Here is a 22,465-nt window from a genome sequence, read left to right as displayed (position 1 = left end):
GCAAGGCAACAGTTACCCAAAACGGGGACCAGGGCCCTACAGGTCCCCCTTTTACTAAAAAATGAGCTTCTGACTTAGGTTGCATGGGACGTCAGCAGGTCACTTTACCCATCATGGAGACGCCTGCCCAGGCCACACAAGTGCTCTGTCTTAGGTTGGTGAGCGACTCCCAGGCATTACCCGTCTCTGAATACTCATTATCATACAGGCTCAATCGTGTGTGAGCTGCAGAGTTAACTGCTGCCAAAGATCTCAAAGTGGCACTGGGCTTTGATCTGTGTGCATAACACACAATTAATGCAATAATTTAAAAAAGATCTATGGGCCGGGTGGTGGGGTGGTGCACGTCTTTAATCCCAGCATTTGGGAGGCAGAGGCAGGTGGATCTCTGTGAGTTTGAGGCCAGCTTGAGTTATAGAGTGAGTTCCAGGAAAGGCACAAGCTACACAGAAAACCCTGTCTAGAAAAAACAAACAAACAAAACAAAAAACAAAAAACAAAAAAAACCCCATGGGTATAACAGGTGTACTTCACCTGATAGTATACTTTCCCTGATGTACTTGAAGTTTAAAATCCCCCGGAATCTCACCTCACTCCTCCTTAACTCACATGCATCGGGATGGACCCACTACACCTGCAGAGCTCCCAGGTGGCATGGTGATATGCCAGGGTACTGAGGGCCCCAAAGCCACCTCACCCAGAGCCGCCTTCTACCTCTACGTGTCCTCAGGTTTTCTGGGAACAGACTCTGGGGGACTGGGTCCTCCAAGCATCTTCTGGGTCCTTGGGGGGCTGTTCTATCCTTTTGAGACAACAGCCATTGCTGTTCAAAGAATGTGCGCAGGATGAGACAGCTCACAGACTACAGACTCCAGCTAGAGCCCCCAGGGGAGAATCCAGGCTTAGAGCTTGGGTCTCATGTCCCCAACTCTCACCCATGATTTTGAATCCAGTAGCTTCACTTCTCTGAGCCTGGGCTGACCCTGGGCCAAGTAGGCCAACATCCAGCCAGCAGGAGGGCTGAGTGGGGATGCTAGTGCCTGGTGAGCTGTAGAGATGATAAGGTGTGTGTGTGGGGGAGTGTGGGGAGGTGTATGTTGAAGGCTGTCAGAGGGGCCCTGAAATCAGGCTAGCGTGCCTACCTTGGCACGCTCTTGTCCAGCCTTGTGACCTTAGAAGAATAACAAGTGGGTTCACAGAAATGAAGGACTGAAAAGTGTCTAGTCAGGAGCTGGACACTGAACCAGCCCACCCCTGGCCCTCAGTCTCAGTTCTGGGTCATCCCTTTATAACACGGAACACTCATCAGCTCTGCCTGGTACTGTTGGTGTGTCCTTGTTCACCTGACAAATACTCTAATCTGTCCTGGGTTCCCTTCTCCCTGCCTGCCATCCTTGGGACCTAGTCCCTGCTAGGTGACTCTCATCCCTCCCTGAATTCCGCTCTCCCTGTCATCTGCTGAACCACGTGTACAGTAGAGGGATTCAGAAAAGAAAGCTGGTTGCCAGGGCAACAGAGGATAAAGCCCTTGCACTGTCTGGCTGCTGATTGGCCGAGACAGGTCCCACCTCCTGCCATCCTGAATGTGGGGGTGCAGAGGGAAGGGTCTTTCATGGCAAGAAGAGGTACCAGGGTGCCAAGCCGGCTCAGGAATATTGTCTTTTGGCCGACTCAGAGGCCTCCAGGTTAGAGAAGCTCCATCTCCCGTGGGAGTCTTGGCCTGTCACTCTCTGCCTCTAGCTCCCACAGCGGCCACAGATGGCAGTGTCTCTGGGGACAGCAGCTGCGACTGAGTCTACTGGCCAACACTGAGCCACCACTCAGGCTGAGGCAGCGTGCTTTGTGCAGAGACCGCAGACCAGGCATCTACGGGTATGAGGTGAGTCTGCAGGCATGCTGGGGCCGTGAGTATTGCTAGTGGCTTGGGAGATAGGGAGTGGGGCTCTGCAACCTTTACACCAGCCCAGGCAGAACCTGGCCTCAAACCGGCTTGGCAATTTTCTTAGAGATCGTCTGGCAACCCTCATCCCCACCCTGCCATTGTGCATGCACAGGGAACCCTGCAGCCTGTAGAAGGTGAGGAGTGGTCTAAGGTCACAGAGAGAGCCTGTGAATGTTTTCCTCTTCACTTAGGTCAGATTCCCTGAGAAATTGGGAAGAGGTCTAGGAGTCCTCTGTTGCCCCAGAATGCATGGATTTTTTGTCTAGAGTATTGGGAAGGTAGGGGCCCCCATCTCTGTAAGTGAAATAGATAGATACTGCTTTGTCCTAGACTCTCGTTCTCACACTTAGGTTTCGGTCCTGGAGCCCCTTTCTCCGCCTCCCACCACGGCATCAGCACCTAGCCGTTCTGAACTCTTTATTTGGCTCTCCAGAAAGGACAGTATGTGGGAGGGTGCTGGGCCCTGCCCACTGTGCCCACCTTAGCTGCTCTAGTCCTGACTCAAGACAATAAACCACCCTTTAATATGTCCCTCCAGAAATAGGGCACCTTTAGCTGTTGGCTGCATTTCAGGACAGCAAATGGGAAGCCTGGGGAAGGGAGATCCAGATAGACACGGGACCGGAAAGCAGCATCTCTCCCTATCCCAAGGCTACAGGCCACCTGGGAATAGAGGGGACAGGAGGAGCTGGAGTTGGGAGGTCAGAATAACGGCGTTTCTCTTCAACCTGCTCTGGGGGTGATCCTGTCCACTCCCCTGCCCCACTCACCACCAGAAGCCAAGGCGTCTCGTTTCCTCATGCTTGGGAAGTTTTTTCCCTGTCGCAGAGGACTCAAGCCTCAGGCCATCACTGGGAGTCAGCTCTGCTACTTCTCAGTTGGGTAATCCTTTGCACAGCAGCTTGTCCAGGCGTCTGTGTTGTCCTTGGTCTACGGACAGCAGTGGTACCCAGCCAATATGCCCTGGTTAAGCCTGTGAAAATGCTGTCCCTGCCAGCCATGCAGAAGGGGGCTCCTCAGACCATCCTTTCCTAGACCTAAGGGAGGTGTAGGGGTGGGTAAGCAGACCCTGCCTCTTTCCATCCTTGAAGAAGGCGATTGGTGATTGGACTTTTGAAGTTTGCCCAACAATTGGGAATGCAAGAAACTAAGGCCGATCAAAGCAGACGTAAGGCTGGGGACTGCATGGCAGCAGGTGACTGGCACTCGGTTCCATGATAGCACACAGCGTGGGACATGAGGTAGGGAGGCTGGCAGAGAGCAGATGGCGGCTGTATTTGTTACTTTTCTTTTGCCGTGACAAAACACAAGGAAACTCGGAGAGTGAGTTGGGCTTATGGTTTCAGATGATGGTGGAACTAAGGCATGATGGTGGAAACAGCTGACAGCTCACATTTTTATCCACAAGAAGAGGCAGAGAGAGAGAGGGAGAGAGAGAGAGAGAGGGAGAGAGAGAGAGAGAGAGAGAGAGAGAGAGAGAGAGAGAGAGAGAGAGAGGGGGGAGAGAGAGAGACAGAGACAGAGAGAGACACACAGAGAGAGAGACACAGAGAGAGAGAGAGACAGAGAGAGAGAGGTGGGGGGAAAGCTAGCTAACTGGGATTAGTGTGGGCTTTTGAAGACTCAAAGCCTGTCCCTAATGACACACCTACTCCAACAAGGCCACACCTCCCAGTCCTTCCCAGACAGTTCCACCAACGGGGGACCAAGTGTTCAGACATCATGAGCTTGTGGGGACCATTCTCACCCAAGGCACCACCAGGACAGAGTCTTAGGAGTCTGGGTTCACATGACTTTTGTGAAGCACTTTACAGGCCTCCTCTCTAAGTTCCTGCTTTTTCCTTTTGTGGCTCAAAGTAACAGTCGCTAACACTTGTTGTGTCTGGCTTGGCCTGAGATGACATTGTTCCAAACCCACAGAATAGGGCTGGGGTATATTTAGTAGAGTGCTTGCTTAGCTGCATGAAGCCCTGGGTTTGATCCCCAGTACTTCATAAACCAGGCAGAGAGTCACATTCTTGTAATCCCAGCACCAGGGAGGTCAAGACAGGAGGATCAGAAGTTCAGAAGCTCAAGGTTATTGTCAGCTACAGAGTGAATTTGAGGCCAGCTGGGACTATATGAGATCCTGTCTCAAAACCTTTTTTTTTTTTTTTCTTTTTCTTTTTTTCAGGACAAGGTTTCTCTGTGGGTTTTTTGGTGCCTGTCCTGGATCTCACTTTGTAGACCAGGCTGGCCTTGAACTCACAGAGATCCGCCTGGCTCTGCCTCCTGAGTGCTGGGATTAAAGGTGTGTGCCACCACTGCCTGGCTTTTTTTTTTTTTTTTTTTTTTTTTTGAGACAGGGTTTTCTATGTAGCCCTGGCTGTCCTGAAACTCCCTCTGTAGACCAGGCTGCCCTCAAACTCAGAGATCTGCCTGTCTCTGCTTCTGGAGTGCTGGGATTATAGGCATGCGCCACCATTTCTGGCTAAAAGCATTTCTTTTCTTTTCTTTTTTTTTTTTTTTCTTTCCTGGAGCTGAGGACCGAACCCAGGGCCTTGCGCTTGCCAGGCAAGCGCTCTACCACTGAGCTAAATCCCCAACCCTTCTTTTCTTTTTTTTAATGGGCTGGTGAGATGGCTCAGCAGTTGGAGTCCCTTCCTGCCTTGCCTGGCAACCTGAGTTTAATCTCCCGGACCCCGGATGATTCAACAACTGGGCGTTACCTTCCTACCGCCACACTCATGCTATGAGACTCTCGAGCACGCGCGTGTGCACGTGCTTGAATGCAGGTTCCGTTTCATTTACAGTGTGCTTAGGAAGTGATCCCTAGTTGCATTTCTTTCTGCAGATAAGACAACTGAAGGTCAGAGCATAAGACATTATAAGACATTATAGCACCTCTCATAGGGCAGGCCTTGGTATGGGAAATCTTCCGCGCACCAGCCCACTCAACAGCCCCAGAGCCCTATACCACTCAGGAGCTGTTATTTCCCTTTGCAGCCAAAGAAGCTCTGATCTTACCCAAGTTATATGGAGCCAGCGACGGTGGCCTCACAATTCCAAAACTGGGCTGTGTAGATGCTATGGATACCAGGCCGAGTGCTCTGGGGACCGGCGTTTGAATGCTATATTTTCACCAGGCCATACCTTGCCTGATGTAGCTGTGGCCTCGGTCATTCTTGCATGTGTGAGTGGGTGGGTGGGTGGGGGGTGTTGGCAAGCCGCAGAAGACAGGGTTCAGCCAGGCTTCAGGGTGCATGGAGACCAGAGGAGGCTCCTCCCACTTTGTCCTCTTACAGTGAGTGCTTTGTGCCCCCGCAAAGATCAGTCAGTGAATGCTCACCATGACCTGTGCTAGGGTTGGACTAGTTTCCCTTTCCATCCGAGGAAGCTGAGACCCGGAAGCAACTTGTCCGAGGGCACAGACTCGGGAGCCAGCACAGCTCTGGGCTGTAATTCTCTTTCTTGACGGATGAGTAGGAGCTGAGTGTCCTCGTGTGCAGAGGACAGCATGGTGCATGGGGGAAGGCTGCTGAGTCACCCTGACGTCTTGGTCAGGCACTGTCCCCCACTCCCCTAGGCGGTCCCCCATCTGTAACATGATGCTGGAAGGCACCCGGGTCTCTCTCTCTTTGGGTGGGTACTACCAAGGAGCCCTTCTCGTGTCCTCATGACTGTGTCTTGGCAGCCAAAGCCTTCGCGATGCCGCACTTTCTGGACTGGTTCGTGCCTGTCTACCTGGTCATCTCCGTCCTCATCCTGGTGGGCTTTGGAGCTTGCATCTACTACTTCGAGCCTGGCCTGCAGGAGGCGCACAAGTGGCGCATGCAGCGCCCCCTGGTGGACCGTGATCTCCGCAAGACGCTGATGGTGCGGGACAACCTGGCTTTCGGAGGCCCAGAAGTCTGAGACGAAGGACGATCCCTTGATCTTTCCACCCGTGCATCTGTAGCCCAGTAGAGGCCCTTGTTGTTCAGGGAGGCCCCTGCGTAGAAACCAGGCACTTGAATATCTATCTTAATTGCTACTCCAGGCTCAAAAGCTCGGTATTAAGCCTGCTCACCCCATGCCTTCCCTTCCTAGCTCTGGGGACATCCTCCACTGGCCCTCAGTGCCTTTAAGTGCTGTCCAAGCTCCTGCACCTCCATCTGGAGGCAGTTATGACTGTCCCACGGAATTCCCAGTTGCTTCCAGCTCCCATCTCTGCCTCACAGCTGCGCCGCGGGGCTGCCCTCAAAGCTGACCCAGGAAAAGCATTTCATCAGAAGGATGCCAGCCTGCTTCAGACCAGCCCCACCCACCTCGGTGGGCTCAGGCTTAGAATGAGTGATAGTGTATGGTGGAAGTGTGCAGAAGGGCAAGATTTTGAGAAGGGTGTGTGTGTGTGTGTGTGTGTGTGTGTGTGTGTGTGTGCGCGCGCGCGCGCGCGTGTGTGTCAGCGGCAGGCACTAGTAGGTGAGAAGTTATGTGTGTATGAGAAAGAGAATGGGGGTCCCCGGGCAGAGCAGGCAGTGGTGGGGGTGGAGTGGGCTCTGTGGGGGCTGTGTGAGGACTATCCACAGCAGGTTCCAGCCCCTTCCTTCCGCTGGACTCTTCCACGTTCCCCCTAGGCTGAGGTGGCCCACAGGAGCCTCTGCCCATGCTCCCTCTGTGTCCCATGCTGCACTTCTGCACTTCCAGAGCTGAGCCGAGCCCTGCCTGCCCACTCTGGAAGCTCCTCCCGTGTGGAGACGTCATTACTTGACTTTGTGGTACGAATGGGCAGCCTTCATCTCTCTCTTCAGGTGGGGCCTCCATCTACATTTATTCAAATCTAATAAAGTTTTCATGGCTACGTGGGCAGGATTGTTCTTTCTCAAAAGCAGGATCGTGCCTATCTGGGGCTGTGTGAAAAACACAACAGCTTGGTGGTGATAGGAACAGCAAATCTCAACAAAGGTGAGCAGAGATGCTCAACTGACAGCATGCACCATTGGTGGTTGGGGCAGGGGAGTGTTCTGGGACTGCAGGGAGATAGCCAGCAGCTGGAATTCTACCATTCTATGCCAGCAGCATTAGCTGCTTCTCCTCCAAGACAATCAAAATGTTTTATTTTACATCCTCAAATTTTCTTGCTTTGTTTTGTTTTAGACAGGGTCTCATGTAGCCCAGGTTGGCCACAAACTGTTCAAGCATCAGTCTGGATCCTCAGCATCCGCCTAAAATCTGGGTGCAGTGGCATGCATCTGTATTCCTAGCACGGGTGGAGGGGCTGGGGGAACAAGTGACTCCTGGGGGCCTGAGGGTGACCACTAGCTCCACACGTATACATGTGCGCACACATCCACACCTAAATAATAAGTGTGCACGCAAACAAACACAAAGTATCTGGATGATCAAACACTGTTTGAAAGATTTATTTTTATTTATATGTGTGTGTTGTATGTGTATGCCACGTGTATACGAGTACCTTGGGAGGCCAGAAGAGGACGCTGGATCTCCTGGAGCTAGAGTTAGAGGTGGTTGTGGGCCACCTGATATAGATGTTGCGAGCCAAACTTGAGTCTCTGGAAGAGCTTGAGCTATCTCTCCAGCTCCTGGGGACAATCAATCAAACATGTTAACTGGAATCCCTGGAGTTGAGGACAGGCTAGAAGATAAACATCAGTCACTGAGATGAAGACAACAGGTCCTAAGGCAAGGAGGCTGTCCAGAGCAGGTTTGGTGGCCATTCCACTCAGTGTTCCTCATGTCGCTTGGCCTGGGATGCTGCCTGCTCAGAGTGAACTGGTTCCCATGCATCCTGAGCAGCTGAGCAGCAGAGAGATGGGGTGTGTGGGGGTAGGTTGGGGAGGGGGAGTGGGGAGGTGGGGTTGATGCTCCCTGGAGGGACTCGCTGACAATGGTATCCATGCATCTCCTCTGCTTGATAGTTAATGACATGGCTATCTTAGCTGCAAGAGAGTCTGGGAGCGTAGCCTTGAGTTGGGTGGCTGTGTGTCTAATTAAAAAGCCTATCTAGGGCTGGGAGTGGTAATGCATGCCTTTAATCCCAGCACTCAGGAGGCAGAGGCAGATGGATCTCTGTGAGTTTCAAGGCAGACAAAGCTACACAGGGAGACCCTGTCTTAAGAACAACAACAAAAAACAAACAAACAAACAAAACCTTAAGGAAATATGGGGCTGGAGAGATAGCTCATTAAGAGCATGCTGGCAGAGGACCTGGGTTCAGTTACCAGCACCTACACGGTGTGGCTCATAACATCTGTAACACCAGTTTCAGGGAATCTGACACTCTCTTTTGCACTCTGATGACACCAGGCACACACATGATACATATACATACATTTAGGCAAAACACATATAAAAATAAAAATAACTCTTTTTTTTGTTTTGTTTTGTTTTTCAAGACAGGGTTTCTCTATGTAGCTTTTGGTGCCTATCCTGGATCTCGCTCTGTAGACCAGGCTGGCCTCAAACTCACAGAGATCTGCCTGGCTCTGCCTCCCGAGTGCTGGGATTAAAGGCATGTGCCATCACCGCCCACCTAAAATAAATAACTCTTTAAAAAAAAGCCTACACCCAAGCCTGACAAGTTGAGTTTGATCTCCATGGTGGAAAGCTGGCTCCTGCATGTTATTCTTTGGCCCATCTGTACGTTACCCCTACCCCAACCTCTTGACTCCAGATCAGGCCTTGTGCTCTGTCTTAAAGGCAGGGAGAGAAAAAGAAGCCATTTTTAGGTTGAGAGACTGGCCTGTTATTTGTCCACAGGCCTAACCCAGGAAAGGCATGAGCTCCTCAAGGGCACCTCAAGGGCACGTTCTAGCAAAGCTGGTGTCCTCTCCTCGTCTCTCTCTAACGATGGCACTCACTACCTTAGGTCTTACTCAGCAGCTCTGAGAGCCTTCCCACCTTCCTTTGCACATCAGATGAGTGGCCACACCTGTCTCCTCACTGCTGAAGTCAGAGTAGGTGATGGAGACCAAACAGGACAGCTAAAAGAGAGGGGCTCAGTTCTAGACTCAGGCTGCCTGGGGTAAGAACTTCAGGGTGTTACCAGAATACTCTCTCTCCATCCCTGAATTTATCTTTTTTTTCTCCCCATAGATTTCATGTCTCTATGTGGCTTCCAGGTGTTCTTTTCCAGTTCCCAATTCCAGACTTACACAGCTTTCAGTACCTTCATGTCTTAAAAAAAATTTTTCACTAAGCCTAGTAGTGGTGGTGCATGCCTTTAATCCTAGCACTGGGGAGGCAGAGGCAGGTGAATGTCTGAATTCAAGGCCAGCCTGGTCTACATAGGGAGTTCCAGGACAGCTAGGGCTACACAGAAAAAACCTGTCTTGAAAAACAAACAAAAAAATTATTTACTTTTATTCTATGTGTAGAAATGTTTTGCCTACATGCATGTAATGTATGTGCACCACATGTGTGCAGGGCCTGCAGAGGCCAGGAGAGGGTGTCCGATTCCCTGGAACTGGAGTTACAGAGTTGTGAACCACCAAGTGGGTGCTGGGAATCAAACCTGTGTCCTTTGCAAGAGCAGCCAGTGCTCTTAACCACTGAGCCATCTCTCCAGCCCCAGCACCTTGATTTCCAAGAGCAAGCCTCAGTAAGCAGCACTCCAGTGACTCTCCAGCACATCACTTCCTTACAGTGTACTCAATAAGGAATCTTCTAGAAACAAAACAAAACAAAACAAAACAAAACAAAAAACAAAAAAACAAAAAAGAGGAGGAACATGAGGAGGTCACTTAAAAGTGAGAAAGTTCAGAAGATAGACTCTTTCTAGCCCCCAAAGCCTGTGAGTTCTGGTTGGGATACCCTGATTGTCCAGACAGCTCTGAGCTGATCTTATAATTGGAAGGTGACCATGACTAGGGAAGGGGGAAGGATGTTGGATGAGTGAAGGAGAGGAAGGAGGTTATTATTTTACAGAGAGGAAACAAGCTTGCAGAATGGAAGGGTCATTAGGGTCACCCCTGGTTATTGCCACTTGGGTTAGGGTCTGGAAGTCTGAGGGCAGGGTATGTGGCTAGCAGTCCCTAGATCTTGGTGAACCTGAGAGTTAGGGGTCTGAGCATGTGCTGTTGGCAAGCAGAATGTGGCAGAGAGGTCAGCAAGGGAGTGGGCTCTATGAGGACCTCCCCAGAGGGTAGAGCTCTTCCTGTGTTTTTCAGATCACCCCACAAATTCATGGGGGCCAACCCACTCACTAGGTACACAGCCCCGGCTTGCCTCAGGCTAGGCCCTGATGTATTCGGAGACTCCTCTACAGGTTAAACTTCTGACACTCCGAGGTGGCAGGTGGCAGGTTTCACAAGCCACTTGTGACATTTTTGTTTCGTGCTAATCTAAATGGCAAGAGGTGTGAAGCCAAGACCAGAAGCTCAGTGTTGTCATATCGGAAGACAGCCATGTCCTGAGGCAGGGGGCTGCAGAGGGCCCAAGCAGAAGCCATGGGCACAAGTTAGGGGTGATGGCTTCTGGGGGCAGAAACCTGACTCCCCCAGCTTGAGCAGGGAAGGGAAGGGATCAGAGGGCACTGTGAGCTCTGGACCTTTACAAGAAAGCTCACGAGGGCTCAGGATCTCTAGAACCAGGCAGACTCTGTAGGATTCTTTTACCTCAGAGATAGAACCTAGAGTCTTGGGTATGCTAGGAAAGGTCTCGACCCCGGAACACATCTCTGTTCCTCTCCAGCCACCTTCTAATCTTGCTTCTGTGTACCTTTTGTTTGTTTGTTTGTTTCAAGACAGGGTTTCTCTGTGTAACAGTCCTGGCTGTACTGGATCTCACTCTGTAGACCAGGCTGGCCTCGAACTCACAGAGATTGGCCTGCCTCTGCCTCCCAAGTGCTGGGATTAAAGGCGAGCATCACCATGGCCAGCTTTCTGTGTACCTTTTCATCAGCCCTTGACTTCATCCTTTCACCATGGGAGCTGCTGGCAGCTTTTCTACTCCATTCTTCCTTCCCTCCATCAAGTTCCCAGGGTCTCAGACAGCCCAGGCTTGTCTTAGACTCACTATGTAGCTGACACTGGGCTTGAACTCCTAACCCTCCTCCTGCCTCCACCTCTCAGGTGCTGGGATCTCAGGCATATGCCCCTCACCTGGTATTCAGGCCAGCACTTTTTCTGTTCTGTATCTCCAACCATCTTGGACAGGCTCACCTGTTCCAGGCTCTTGCTGAAGTACCAGTAGCTCAGGAGAGGGACTCATCCCTTACCCTAGGCCAAGTGCCCACTTTGAAATGATCTCCTTAATATGGCGCAGGGCCCTACACATGGTCCAGCTTGGGTGGGGGCCCACTGGACTGACAACATGCCCTGGGCCTAAGTTATCTCAGAACAAGGCAGCTCTCTCAGACTGTCTTGGGGGGAAGGTAGGTTCCAGAAAGAATACTAACTCACCCCCTGCCCACCAAGCCATACCAAACAGGCCCTTTGGGAGGAGCCTGGGCTTGACCAGCTGAGCTGGGGAGGGCCTTGGGCTCCCATGTGGCCTGTAGCCAAGTCTGGTTTATTCCCCGGCGTTTTGAGAAGATGCAGTTGGCTGCTAGCATTTGCAAGTCAGGGATTCACATTAAAACCTCATTTCTGACTCCTTTAAAAATAGAATTCGAGCCACTCTGGGTCTGAAGTGTGAAATTCATGACTCTGAGCAAGACTATATAGCAAGGAGTGTGTTGACTGGACTCCAACCAGAGCCTCTGAAGTCCCCAGAACAGCTGCCTCTGTCCAACATCCACCACTAAGTGTTCTGTAGCTGGGGATGGTTGGGGTGTGGGGTGTGGGGTGTGGGGTGGTGGCGGTGCGCGCTGGGGATTCATCAAGCCCTCTGGTCTCAGACTGGGATCTCTTTCCATTTTCATCGTGGGCCTTGTTACATAAATGTTCACTCACATTTGTTCTTTCCAGAAAGAGCCGCGAAGGTTTCAGCTGATCCCTTCCATGTCTCCAAGGAGGAAACGCAAGTGGTCCTCAACTCACTGTGGTTTGACCGGTTTCCAGTGTTGTGACCATAGCACATGTGAACATAGCACATGGGCTGCGGGGTGGGGTGGGGAGTAGCTCTGTTGCTGGAGTGCTCGCCTCGTGTGCTTGGCAGTCAATCGCTATGCTATCAACTGGGCATAGCGACTGACTCCTGTTAATCTCAGCACTTGAAGAGGTAGAGGCAGGAGGGTCGAGAGTTCAAGGCCAGACTGGGCTACGTGGGAGAGACCCTGTCTCAAGAACAACAGCAAAACAAACAGCAGAACCCCAGTAGACAGTCAGTGGAAAGCGTGCTTTCAATTTTTCTTGCTGTTGTTATTGCTTTGGTTTTTTAAGAGATACGGTCTCATTGTGTAGACTTGGCTGTCCTAGAACTCACTTTACAGACCAGGTTGGCCTTGAACTCACTGAGATCTGCCTGCCTCTGCCTCTGGAGTGCTGGGATTAAAGGCGTGCGCTATCACCGCCCGGCATCCTCTCCAGGTTTTAAATGGATGAAGTCCCTCTCCCTTTCAGGCTCGATGTGCTGTCTGCCTCCGCGCACTGTCCCTCTTAATGTTCTCCTACTTCATCCGGCCGCCATGGTGATGAGGCTCCCTCCCAACGAAGCTCACTCTGGAGGACAACCGCTCTCAGTTCCTTTCTCAGCCAACCTGCATTTCTTTTGTTATCACAAGGCGATGTATGACATCACTTACATCTTATGACAGACTCATTGTGATGTCACCCTGTCATGCGTCATGAAGCGTTTGTCCTCTTGAAAAGCTTATCCCTACCATAATACTGTTATTGTCCTCGAGTTTCCTGATGGCCGGAGGGAAAAGAGAAACTGGAGGAAGTCTGACGATGATTATTTTACATGAGAGAGGAAGTGACTCTTCGAGGAAGGTGTGTTTTCTGCCTCTCAAGGGTGGAAGGACGTGTTCCTGACAGGATAGAAAGAGCAACAGAGCCAACTGTATCCTTAGCATTTCTTTTCTTTTCTTTTTTTTTTTTTTTTTTTTTTTTTTTGTTTTGTTTTGTTTTGTTTTTCAAGACAGGGTTTCTCTGCACCTTTCCTGGAACCCACTCTGTAGCCCAGGCTGGCCTCGAACTCACAGAGCTCCGCATGCCTCTGCCTCCCAAGCGCTGGGATTAAAGGTGAGCGCCACCACCGCCCGGCTTTCCTCAGCGTTTCTTATGGTGTAAGGAGGTGTGGTGACCTATAGTCAAAGCCAGTACTGGTGGAGGCAAAGTTTTTCCATTTACCTGGGCATGCCAGAGGACTGGGCAGGGAACAGCCTGAAGCCAGGGCCTGAGAACAGGAAACCCAACAAAACTGGAGACTGAAGTGGGATATCCTCAGACAAGTTCGCAGAATCCACGGAGCGTTTCCATGTGCCAGGCACCAACATCACAGACGAGTCAGGCCAGATACATGTCCCCTGCCAACACCTGGCCCTGGACTCAGCTCTGTCACGTTCTCTGTGGACACCTATTTCTTTTTTTGGTTGTTTTTCAAGACAGGGTTTCTCTGTGTAGCCCTGGCTGTCCTGGAACTCGATCTGTAAACCAGGCTGGCCTTGAACTCAGAGCTCTGCCTGCCTCTGTCTCCCGAGTGCTGGGATTAAAGGTGTTCACCACCACCACCACCACCACCACCAGGTCAGAGGTTATCTTTTCAAGAACAGCTTAGACCCAGAAGAAAACCTGCTGCCACCTCCTTGTCACCCCACCAGTAACTTATTTCTGCCCTAGTTTATATGTGATTTATTGACGTCATGGAGAAGTGTCTGGTTATGGTGACCAGTAGGCCTGGTGTTCAAGCAGGGACCCCGGAGGCTTACCAGGGGCTGCCATCTGCTTAGAGACCAAGATGGCAGGGGATTTTTTTTTTTCAATTGCTTTCGGAGGTTTTGCAGAGTCCCAGGAGCTGGCAGGGCATGGCAGGGTGGGTGTGTATGGGCTCAGCCCAGAGTGAGAGGACAGGGAATGAGAATGTGCAGAGTCCTGAGCAGGAATGAATACAATGTTCAGCTTGCAGCCGAGAGGGCAGGACAGGCTTCTCTTTGTCCCTCCCCCACTCTTCTCCACTGTGCCTGAGCTCCAGGGCTGCAAGAGGCCGAAAGACCAGCTTAGAGAGCAGAGTGGAGGCTGTCAGCATCCTCTAAAAGGTGGCCACGGGAGTTAGAGGCGGTGGTGCACGCCTTAAGCCCAGCACTCAAGAAACAGAGGCAGGTGGATTTCTGTGAGTTCGAGGTTAGTCCGGTCTACTAACCTCGAGCAAGACCCAGGACAACCATGAGGAACCCTGTCTTGAAAACTCTGTTATTTTTTTTGGGGGGGGGGGCAACCAACCCCCCTTAACAAAACAAAACAAAACAAAACAAAACCACAGCCAAGGGGCTGGGGAAATACTCCATAGGTAGAAATGCTTATTGTGTAAACATGAGTTGGTTTCCCAACACCCACATCCAAGTCAGGTGCACCTGTAAGGGAAACCCAGACGGGAAGTTCCTGGGCGCTCACAGGGCAGGCAACCCAGGTAAATCGGTGAGCTCCACGTTCATTGAGAGACTCTGTCTCAGAAAAATGAGATGGGAGAGTGATTGAGGAAGATATCCAACATTGACCTCTGACCTCTACACAACTGATCCATACGTACACACACGTGAACAGGGCCGCACCTACGGTGGCCACAGTGTCAGTTTAACAATCTTTCCAGAGGACCTAGGTAGGCAGATCTTCTCCCTCTCACCCCATCAAGTGAGAGCCTCAGAACTTGAAGTATGGAGATCTGAGTGTGTGGCCGTACCAAGTCCATTTCCCCCTTTTGGTTCTGTGGCTTTGAACAGCTTCCCACAGCTTCGTGGAAGCCAAAAGAAATTATAGGGGTGAATAGACAAGAAAATAGGAATTCCAAGGCCACAACTGTGTGTGCGTGTGTATGTATGGCTGAATTCAGGGTTTTATACACGCTACATACACAGTCTACTACCAACTTATCCCTAGCTCCAGAGATCCCAATTTTCATGGCTTACATCGAGTGAGTGCAACATATCCTAACAGGGCCATGAGAGTCTTCGAAGCTCCCTGAGGTCATTTTTACAGCAGCCTGCGTCTACATCACTGCTTACCAAATATCCCTGGCTCCCCAGCTCTCAGTAGGCAGTAGGATTTTACTTTCCTACCTTCGTGTGATAGGTGGGTCATCCTGCTAGTTCTGGCCAAAGCCTTTAGTAGCTGGCAAGGGGTTCACTAACCTTCAGTTTGTCACAATCACTGGCAATGCTCTGGAAGGCTCTATCAGGTCCTGGAGTGGAGATGACACCGAACTTGATTGGTCCACGGTGTTGTGGACAGGAGGCATGAGCAAGAAACCAGCTTTCGGTGTTACAAGCCCCGAGGGTTTTGGAACGATTTGTTACCCATGCTGTCTAATCCCAACCCCTATTACAGGACAAAGCGGAGCTCAGAGAGACGAAGGGATGCTCAAAACCACATGGCTGCAGAATCACATGTTTGAGAAATCTCATAGCCTGGGCCTCTTGTCAGGGAGTGGAGGTCTCCGTCCTTGGAGGACACTTGTCAATTTCTCAGTCTTTGATGGGAAAATGCACGGATGCAAAGGAGGGCATTGTCACCTTCGGCCAGTAGAGGGCAGCTAGACCCAAGTTTGCAATGGCTGGACAGGCCGTGAACTCTACCAAGCCCCAGATTGTAAAAACTGTGGGTGGCCACCAGTAACTGAATGTAGAGGTGGTAAAAATTGGGCAACAGTAAAAAGTTTCCGAATGCACAACAACCACAAATTAATTCAAAATCAAACTCGGAACGAATCTGTGGTGTTTCTGGCCAATTCCTGTGTGTTGGCTGGGTGTACTCTCACTGTCCATCCTTGGTATTGAACATTCAGTGTGCACACGTTGACCTGCACACGCCAGCACTCCATATACCACCAGTGAATGCCACCTAAAGCCTCACAGAGACTATGGTATATTATACATTGCAGTGCTTTTAGTGCTATCATAGACGGTAGCAGTGTCAGTGTCTTCCTACTGTCGCTTCTCATCACCTAAGGATAAAATTCGCCCCATCCACAGCAGTGCGTAAACCAGGTGCTGGAGTGCTCATCCACAATTGCATCCTTCAGCAGTGGAGGCCCGAGGAGCAGAAGCTCAAGATCATTCTTGGAAGTTTAAGGCCAACTTGCTATACGTGAGAAACTGTCTAAAACAAAACACTGCTGTTTCTGTTGCTGTCTGGAGTTTTAAAGAGTCATTAAGGAGAATTTGACTTGGGAGTAGAGAAGAATTTCTAATAATTTCTGAACACATTCCTGCCATTATTATACTTTTGATTTATGCAAAGTGGCATTCTCAGCATTGTGAATTATAAAATCAAAATATAGGACAGGCATGGTGGTGAACACCTTTAATCCCAGGACTTGGGAGGCAGAGGCAGGCAGATCTCTGTGAGTTTGAGACCAACTTGGTCTACAAAGAGAGTTCCAGGACAGCCAGGGCTGTTATACAGAGAAACCCCATCTTGAAAAAAAAAATCAAAATATCCATCAAGTCTAAAAAAAACTGAAGATGCTTTACATTCTACAGCATTGAGCAAACAGCTAAGATTTAGTTCTTTATGTAAAAATAGTCATATCTATCTCATTAGTATGCAAATTTGCTGTCTTTAACAAATGGTAAAATTTTATGTGTACCAAAGAATTGTTTTGTTTTTTATTCATTTTCTATATATGAGTGCTCTGTCTGGAAGTACATGTGCATGCCAGAAGGGGGCGCCAGCTCTCATTACAGATGGTTGTGAGCCACCATGTGGTTGCTGGGAATTGAACTCAGGACCTCTGGAAGAGCAGCCAGTGCTCTTAACCTCTGAGCCATCTCTCCAGCTCCCTCCCCACCAAAGAGTTGTTTTAAAATTTCTTTTTCTTTTTTTTTCTTTTTTCTTTTCTTTTTTCTTTCTTTCTTTCTTTCTTTCTTTCTTTCTTTCTTTCTTTCTTTCTTTCTTTTTTTTTTTCCGGAGCTGAGGACAGAACTCAGGGCCTTGTGCTTGCTAGGCAAGCGCTCTACCACTGAGCCAAATCCCCAACCCTAAAATTTCTTTTTCAAATTAATGTTATTTATTTTTTGTGGTTCTGGGGATTGAACTCGTGGCCTTAATGCATGCTTGTTGAGTGCTCTGCCACTGCACTAGACCCCCAGGTAAAATGAATCTCTCTGAATTATTTATCAGTAAGTACTGGGTTCATATACTTACATCATATACCTGTACACATGAGGTTGAATACACGTTTCCTGCCTACAGGGGCTGCAGATGACAAAATCCTAAACAGCTTGCTCGGAGCCAGCCAACACTGGAGGGGAAAGAGAGAGGAAGCCCGGCATGTGGAAAGCAGAGATGGACGAGACTCAGGTCCTGCTCTGAAAGGAGGGAGGAGGGAGGATTCTACATCTTTAGGCTGGAAGAAATCGCATGAGGGCATCTAATCTCCAACTGAAAAGACAGCTGAGACCTAGGAGTCTTTCCTCCTCCTCCTCCTTCTCTTCCTCCTCCTTCTTCTTCTCCTTTTCTTCTTCTTCTTCTTCTTCTTCTTCTTCTTCTTCTTCTTCTTCTTCTTCTTCTTCTTCTTCTTCTTCTTCTTCTTCTTCTTCTTCTTCTTCTCCTCGAGACAGGATTTGTGTAGCCCTGGCTCTCCTGGAACTCACTCTGTAGACCAGGCTGACCTCAAACTCACAGAGATCCACCTGCCTCTGCCTCCCGAGTGCTGGGATTAAAAACATGTACCAGAACCGCCCAGCCTAGCAGACAGGAGTCCTCTAGTGAGTGGTCAGGCAAGGAGACCACAGGGCCCCTGACTCCAGCTCAGGCTGCTTGATCCCCAGGAGGTAACGGAGCAGAGGTGGGCTCTACAGAGCTTGCTCCCCAGGTTGTCCAGGCAGATTTTGTGTCTTCCCTAGCCACTTCTTTCTTTCCTCAGGGCCTCAAAACGTGTAGGGAGGGGGGAGAACTCAGACAGTGCCCCTCCCCCCTTCCACTGTGATTTCTTGCAGGTTGCCCTGGTAACCAGAGCATAGCCAGCTTTGGAAACCTAAAGCTTGAAGGGGAGAGAACGGATGAGAGGGGAGGATCCCAGGCCCACATAGTCATCATTTAGTCACTGTACAGAAACATACTCAGTGATTCTTGCCAGGTCCTTGGGCCCAGAGAAGAGTAAGCGCCAGCTCCTTCAGGACTGTGCTGTCCAGTACAGTAGACGCACATTCAAATGAAATCAAATGAACTCGTCAGGTCCTTGGTCATCAGAGAATGATGAGCGCTCAGGAGCCACCTGTGGCTAGTGGCCATTTTATTGGGCACTGGAGATATAGAACATTTCCATTATCACAGAAAGTTCTATTGGCCAAGCCAGAAGGTCACTCGCCAAGGAGAGTAGTACATAGTACCCCACAGTGTTGTGGGGCACAGTGTCCTCATTGGCAAAAAGCAAGCGACAAGGTGATGATTAGGAGACATGCCAGGAGAATGTTTAGCTTAGCTCCTGGGTCAGAGTGAGTGTCCGGGGGATGTCCCTGTCACGTACTCTGTGGCTAATACTGTGAGGATCCGCTTACATATCTGTCTTCCTGAGCAGACTCTGAGTTCCCTGAGCCTGGCTCAGTGCCTGGCACAAAGTAAGTACCCAGCCAATGGTGGCACTTCCCACCATGGTCCTTATTACACCATTGTGTGACAGAGGCAGCCTGGTGCTGGGGCACACAGGAAGGGGTACCTATTCCAGTCCAGTGGCCAGGGGCTGCCGAGAATCTGCCTCACCAGAGCCAGCTTGGATGGATTTGTGGATTTCTTTGAGGTCAGGGCCAGGGCCAGCTACCTTCATACCCTGAGCATTAGTCTAGGATCTGTCTGGAGCAAATTGGATCTCAGAGAATGGTTTTGAAGGGTACAGATGCATACTCAAAAATTGCAACTTGAGGCAGGAACTCAGGGGCATGGGCACAGGTGGCTCCAGGGTCACCAGACTTATAGGGTGCTGCAGAGGGAAGGCGGGAGGGAAGTTGGCATGGGGCAAACAATGGCATCATCGTTGGAGTAACCCTGTTCTCTCTTGCTGGCGATACCTCTCAAGAGGCCAGTCAAAGGTTAGGTGGAACATCAGGGCATCACCTCCCTGCATGGCCCTGTGTTCAGGGCAGCTCAGCTGGCTGACTACCATAACTGTAGGATTCCAGAGACTCAGAGCAGCCATTCACTGCCACCCACTCTCCAGCCAGATCTTTCCTGCCCAGAGCCCAGCCCAGCCACTGGGGATGCAGCTAGAGGGACAAGTCAGGAGAGAGGTGGGCCCCTCAGCTTGTGGACTGTGACTGGGAGGTTGAATGAAAGCCCCCCTCCCTCCCCAGAGGACCCAGGGAAAAGAGGTCTCTGAGCCAGGCCACATGGCTGGCCTCTGGGTGCAGAGGAGGGGGCAGGGTCTGCAATTGGTCCAGCTTCTCTGACTGAAAACTACCGGCCACTTTTCTGCTGCCCCTTTTCTGTCTTCCGATCAAGGTAGGTGTAGTGTGTGTGTGTGTGTGTGTGTGTGTGTGTGTGTGAGAGAGAGAGAGAGAGAGAGAGAGAGAGAGAGAGAGAGAGAGAGAGAGGAGAGAGAGAGAGAGAGAGAGAGAGAGGAGAGAGAGAGAGAGAGAGAGAGAGAGAGAGAGAGAGAGAGCATGTGTGCACCTGCATATTGGCAAGGATAGGACCAAGGTGTTCATGGCACATGGGGCTCAGTGAGGAGGTAGGGATCTGGTGGCATAAGAACAAGGCGATCTCAGAAGTGCAGTGTGAACATGGTGTTCCCAAGTGCGTGTGGTGTGAACAATGGGCAAGAGGTCAGAGCTGCAAGGATGTGCCAGATGGAGAAGGAGCAAAGGCTGGACAGTCTTGATACAAATGCATGGCTAGAGATGAGGGCTGAGGATGTCCCTTAAGGCGCAGTGAGGATGCCTGGGCTTCCTGCCTTTCCTGTCTCCTGTTCCAAACCTCAGAGAGATGGCTATGACATCATTCTCCTCTGCCAGCCCCTTACACTCAGATAATTCTTCCCACCAGCATTGGCCTGGTTCCCCAAGCAGCCTGTCTAGCCTGTGGTGTTAAAAGTAACGGAAATAACTTTGCCCCAGAGGCTGAGTTATGTGCAGCTCAGAGAGGCCACCAGCCAGCCCCTGGGGGACCCTGGAGACCTCCTTGGGGAATGAGGTGTACCCTCTTCTCTCTCATCTCCTTGCCCCCCGGCAGCCTTTTCCAATCCCATCCCTGGCCCATCTCACAGCCACAGAGCCCTTCAGTCACACCCCGCAGATCGCCTACTCTCAATCCCATTTCCAACAATCCCTCCTTCAGTCTGCCTTCGAATGCTGTTCCTAACAACAGATGGGCCCAGGTTAACTTGCAGGACCTAAACAACTTTGCAGCCTGGTCTGGCCCCTGCTAACTTTCAGCCTTATCTCCACCCTGTCAGGCACAGCCTGGGAGCCTCGTGTGGGATTTTCAAAAGGAGGCTTTATTTTCTCACTTTTGGGCTATACTTAGGAGTTGCCCAATGTACCCAAACTGACTCAGGCTTCCTCCAGATAGCGCCCCGCCACGAGCCCAGCTCAGAGGTTCTTTCCTGGTTGGAGCAGAATTCCCTGATTCAGACTCAGCTCTGAGGCCATTTGGCCACTCCAAGGCCTCTGACCCAGACACCTGGATTCTTGTTTTGGCCGCTGTGGGTGGCTTCTGGAAGAGAGACCGACTGTCCTCCTCCAGAGTCCCTGCATAGGCATGCAACCTCCACAGAGCTGTCCAGGGAGAGCAGCCACACTCAGACCCAAGAAAAGAAAGAGCTGAACCCCATCTTGGGTTCTTTCATGTCAGGGGCAAGTTGCTCATCAGCAGTGCCTATATGGGGCTGCTGCAGGGGCAGGTGTATGAGGTGTGTGTCAGTCTCTAGCAGGTGGAAGCTGCTGGGCTATTAGGAAAACACACTCTACTAAGGACTCAAGTCTCCAAATAAGGTCCCTTCAGGCTGGCAGTGCCATCTGCTGGTTGGGAGGAGGAGAGTTGAGACCTCATCCTTGTCTGCCCTCCTTTCTTGTGCTTGCCTCAGGGAAAGCCGAACAGCCTGGATGGACCACGATTTTGCACCACCTCCTCCAGAGATGCAGCCGCACAGGGCTCCAGGCTCCAGAACTTCTTTCTCTCGAAGCCACATGCTGGGGCGCCATACCCACCAAAAGCTCACTGGAGATGTGTCCCCTCTCATCCCTGCCATCAAGAAGACAGTCCATTTGGATGCCTTCCCCCAAAGCAGTGTCCTACAGACTTCCAGCCAACCAAGCTTTAGATCCAGGGCCTGGAGTATGTCCCAACGGGGCACCCTAGGGCCTCTAAGCTCCCTGCCTCCCAATAGTTTTATGCCCAGGAAACTCAGCTCTATTTCTTTAACGATTCGCCAGAACGTCCCCACACGGCCCCTGGATGCCCCACTTTCTCATTGGGAAGAGTTGCCCAACTTGGGCAAGGAGGCTGTCACCCAGGGGGAAGGGAGGCTGTTCACTTCAAGATCACCACCCATGGCCCAAATGCCAGAGGTCAGGACCTCCTCTGAAGGCCATGGGAACCCAGATCTTACCAAATCCAACAGGACACCCTCAGGGGATAAGCCACTGGTGTCTTCATGTCTGGCTTTACCTTTCCAATCTCAGTTTACTCAGAGTTCAGGCCTTGTGGGTCAAGTCCAAACCAGAACCTCTCCAGGAAGAGGCAAATCCAAGGCCAGGAGTATTCCCAGATCCCGAGCGTACCTCCAAAGGGTTGCTACTCCTACAAATTTGTCTGCGGTGGGCACAAAACTAGATATAGCCAGAAATTTAGGCACAATGGCCATCACCAGACCTGAGCTGGCTGTCAGTATGCCCACACCAAACCCGTCTAGAATGATCAGAGGCACTGAGCTGCCTATTCTGGGTGCCAAGACGGGCATGACCATTGACTTACCTATAGCATCCAAGGCAGGAAAGGCCACAGATTCGGTGATAACAGGCCCAACCAAACTAGGCACAGCCATGAATTTAGCTGGAGCAGAGACAACCAAGCCAAGCCAAGTTCTGAAGCTGGTAACTGCAGACTCAGACAAGCTGGAAAGTGTTGTGGTTGGGAGGACAGCGGGCTCGACCATGGCTTTGGAAATGCCAGATCAGGCTGATTTGGGCATGACCAGGTTGGACACAGCCACGGCTTTGGCTGGAGCCGATATAGCCGAGCTGGATACAACTACAGCTTCTTCTGTGCTGGACACAAGCGGACTGGGTACAGCCATGGATTCAGTTGTGCTGGTCTATCCACTCCCAGCCACTGCTCAGACCAATCGCCTGACCGTCACAGATGCTGCAAGCTGTTTCCTGATGCCAAGCAGAAGCACAGACCCAGGCCAGGACCATGCCACTGTGGATGCTGCCACAGACAGTGCCACCAAACCTACCTCGCTGAACCTGGCCAGAGAACCCAAAGGTAAGAACTTGGTTGGGGAAGTACC

At 50.9% G+C, this 22,465-nt stretch overlaps 2 protein-coding genes across 8 annotated transcripts in view; both read left to right on the top strand.

The window, feature by feature from the left end:
- The first annotated feature begins 5,620 nt into the window (after nucleotides 1–5,620).
- Nucleotides 5,621–6,326, top strand: Smim45 (small integral membrane protein 45). Its single transcript, XM_059248104.1, has one exon. It carries the CDS (start codon nucleotides 5,630–5,632, stop codon nucleotides 5,834–5,836), a length of 207 nt encoding a protein of 68 aa, XP_059104087.1. The 5' UTR covers nucleotides 5,621–5,629; the 3' UTR covers nucleotides 5,837–6,326.
- A 6,297-nt stretch (nucleotides 6,327–12,623) lies between these two features.
- Septin3 (septin 3) overlaps nucleotides 12,624–22,465 on the top strand; it is a 32,087-nt gene continuing 22,245 nt past the window's right edge. For all 7 annotated transcript variants that reach the window (XM_059247970.1, XM_059247969.1, XM_059247973.1 and 4 more), the window contains exons 1-3: nucleotides 12,624–12,795; nucleotides 17,212–17,319; nucleotides 21,038–22,440. In XM_059247970.1, coding sequence (XP_059103953.1) covers nucleotides 21,057–22,440 — 1,384 coding nt within the window. In that variant the 5' untranslated portion in view covers nucleotides 12,624–12,795; nucleotides 17,212–17,319; nucleotides 21,038–21,056. The remainder of the gene's footprint in view (nucleotides 12,796–17,211; nucleotides 17,320–21,037; nucleotides 22,441–22,465) is intronic.

The sequence above is a fragment of the Peromyscus eremicus genome, chromosome 20 (genome assembly GCF_949786415.1).
Source record: "Peromyscus eremicus chromosome 20, PerEre_H2_v1, whole genome shotgun sequence".
Taxonomy (NCBI): Eukaryota; Metazoa; Chordata; class Mammalia; order Rodentia; family Cricetidae; genus Peromyscus; species Peromyscus eremicus.
This window is presented reverse-complemented; position numbering and strand designations above follow the sequence as displayed.

Bases quoted from the DNA above. Each gene is read 5' to 3' on its own strand.
- Smim45 (XM_059248104.1), top strand. From the start codon at position 5,630: ATGCCGCACTTTCTGGACTGGTTCGTGCCTGTCTACCTGGTCATCTCC.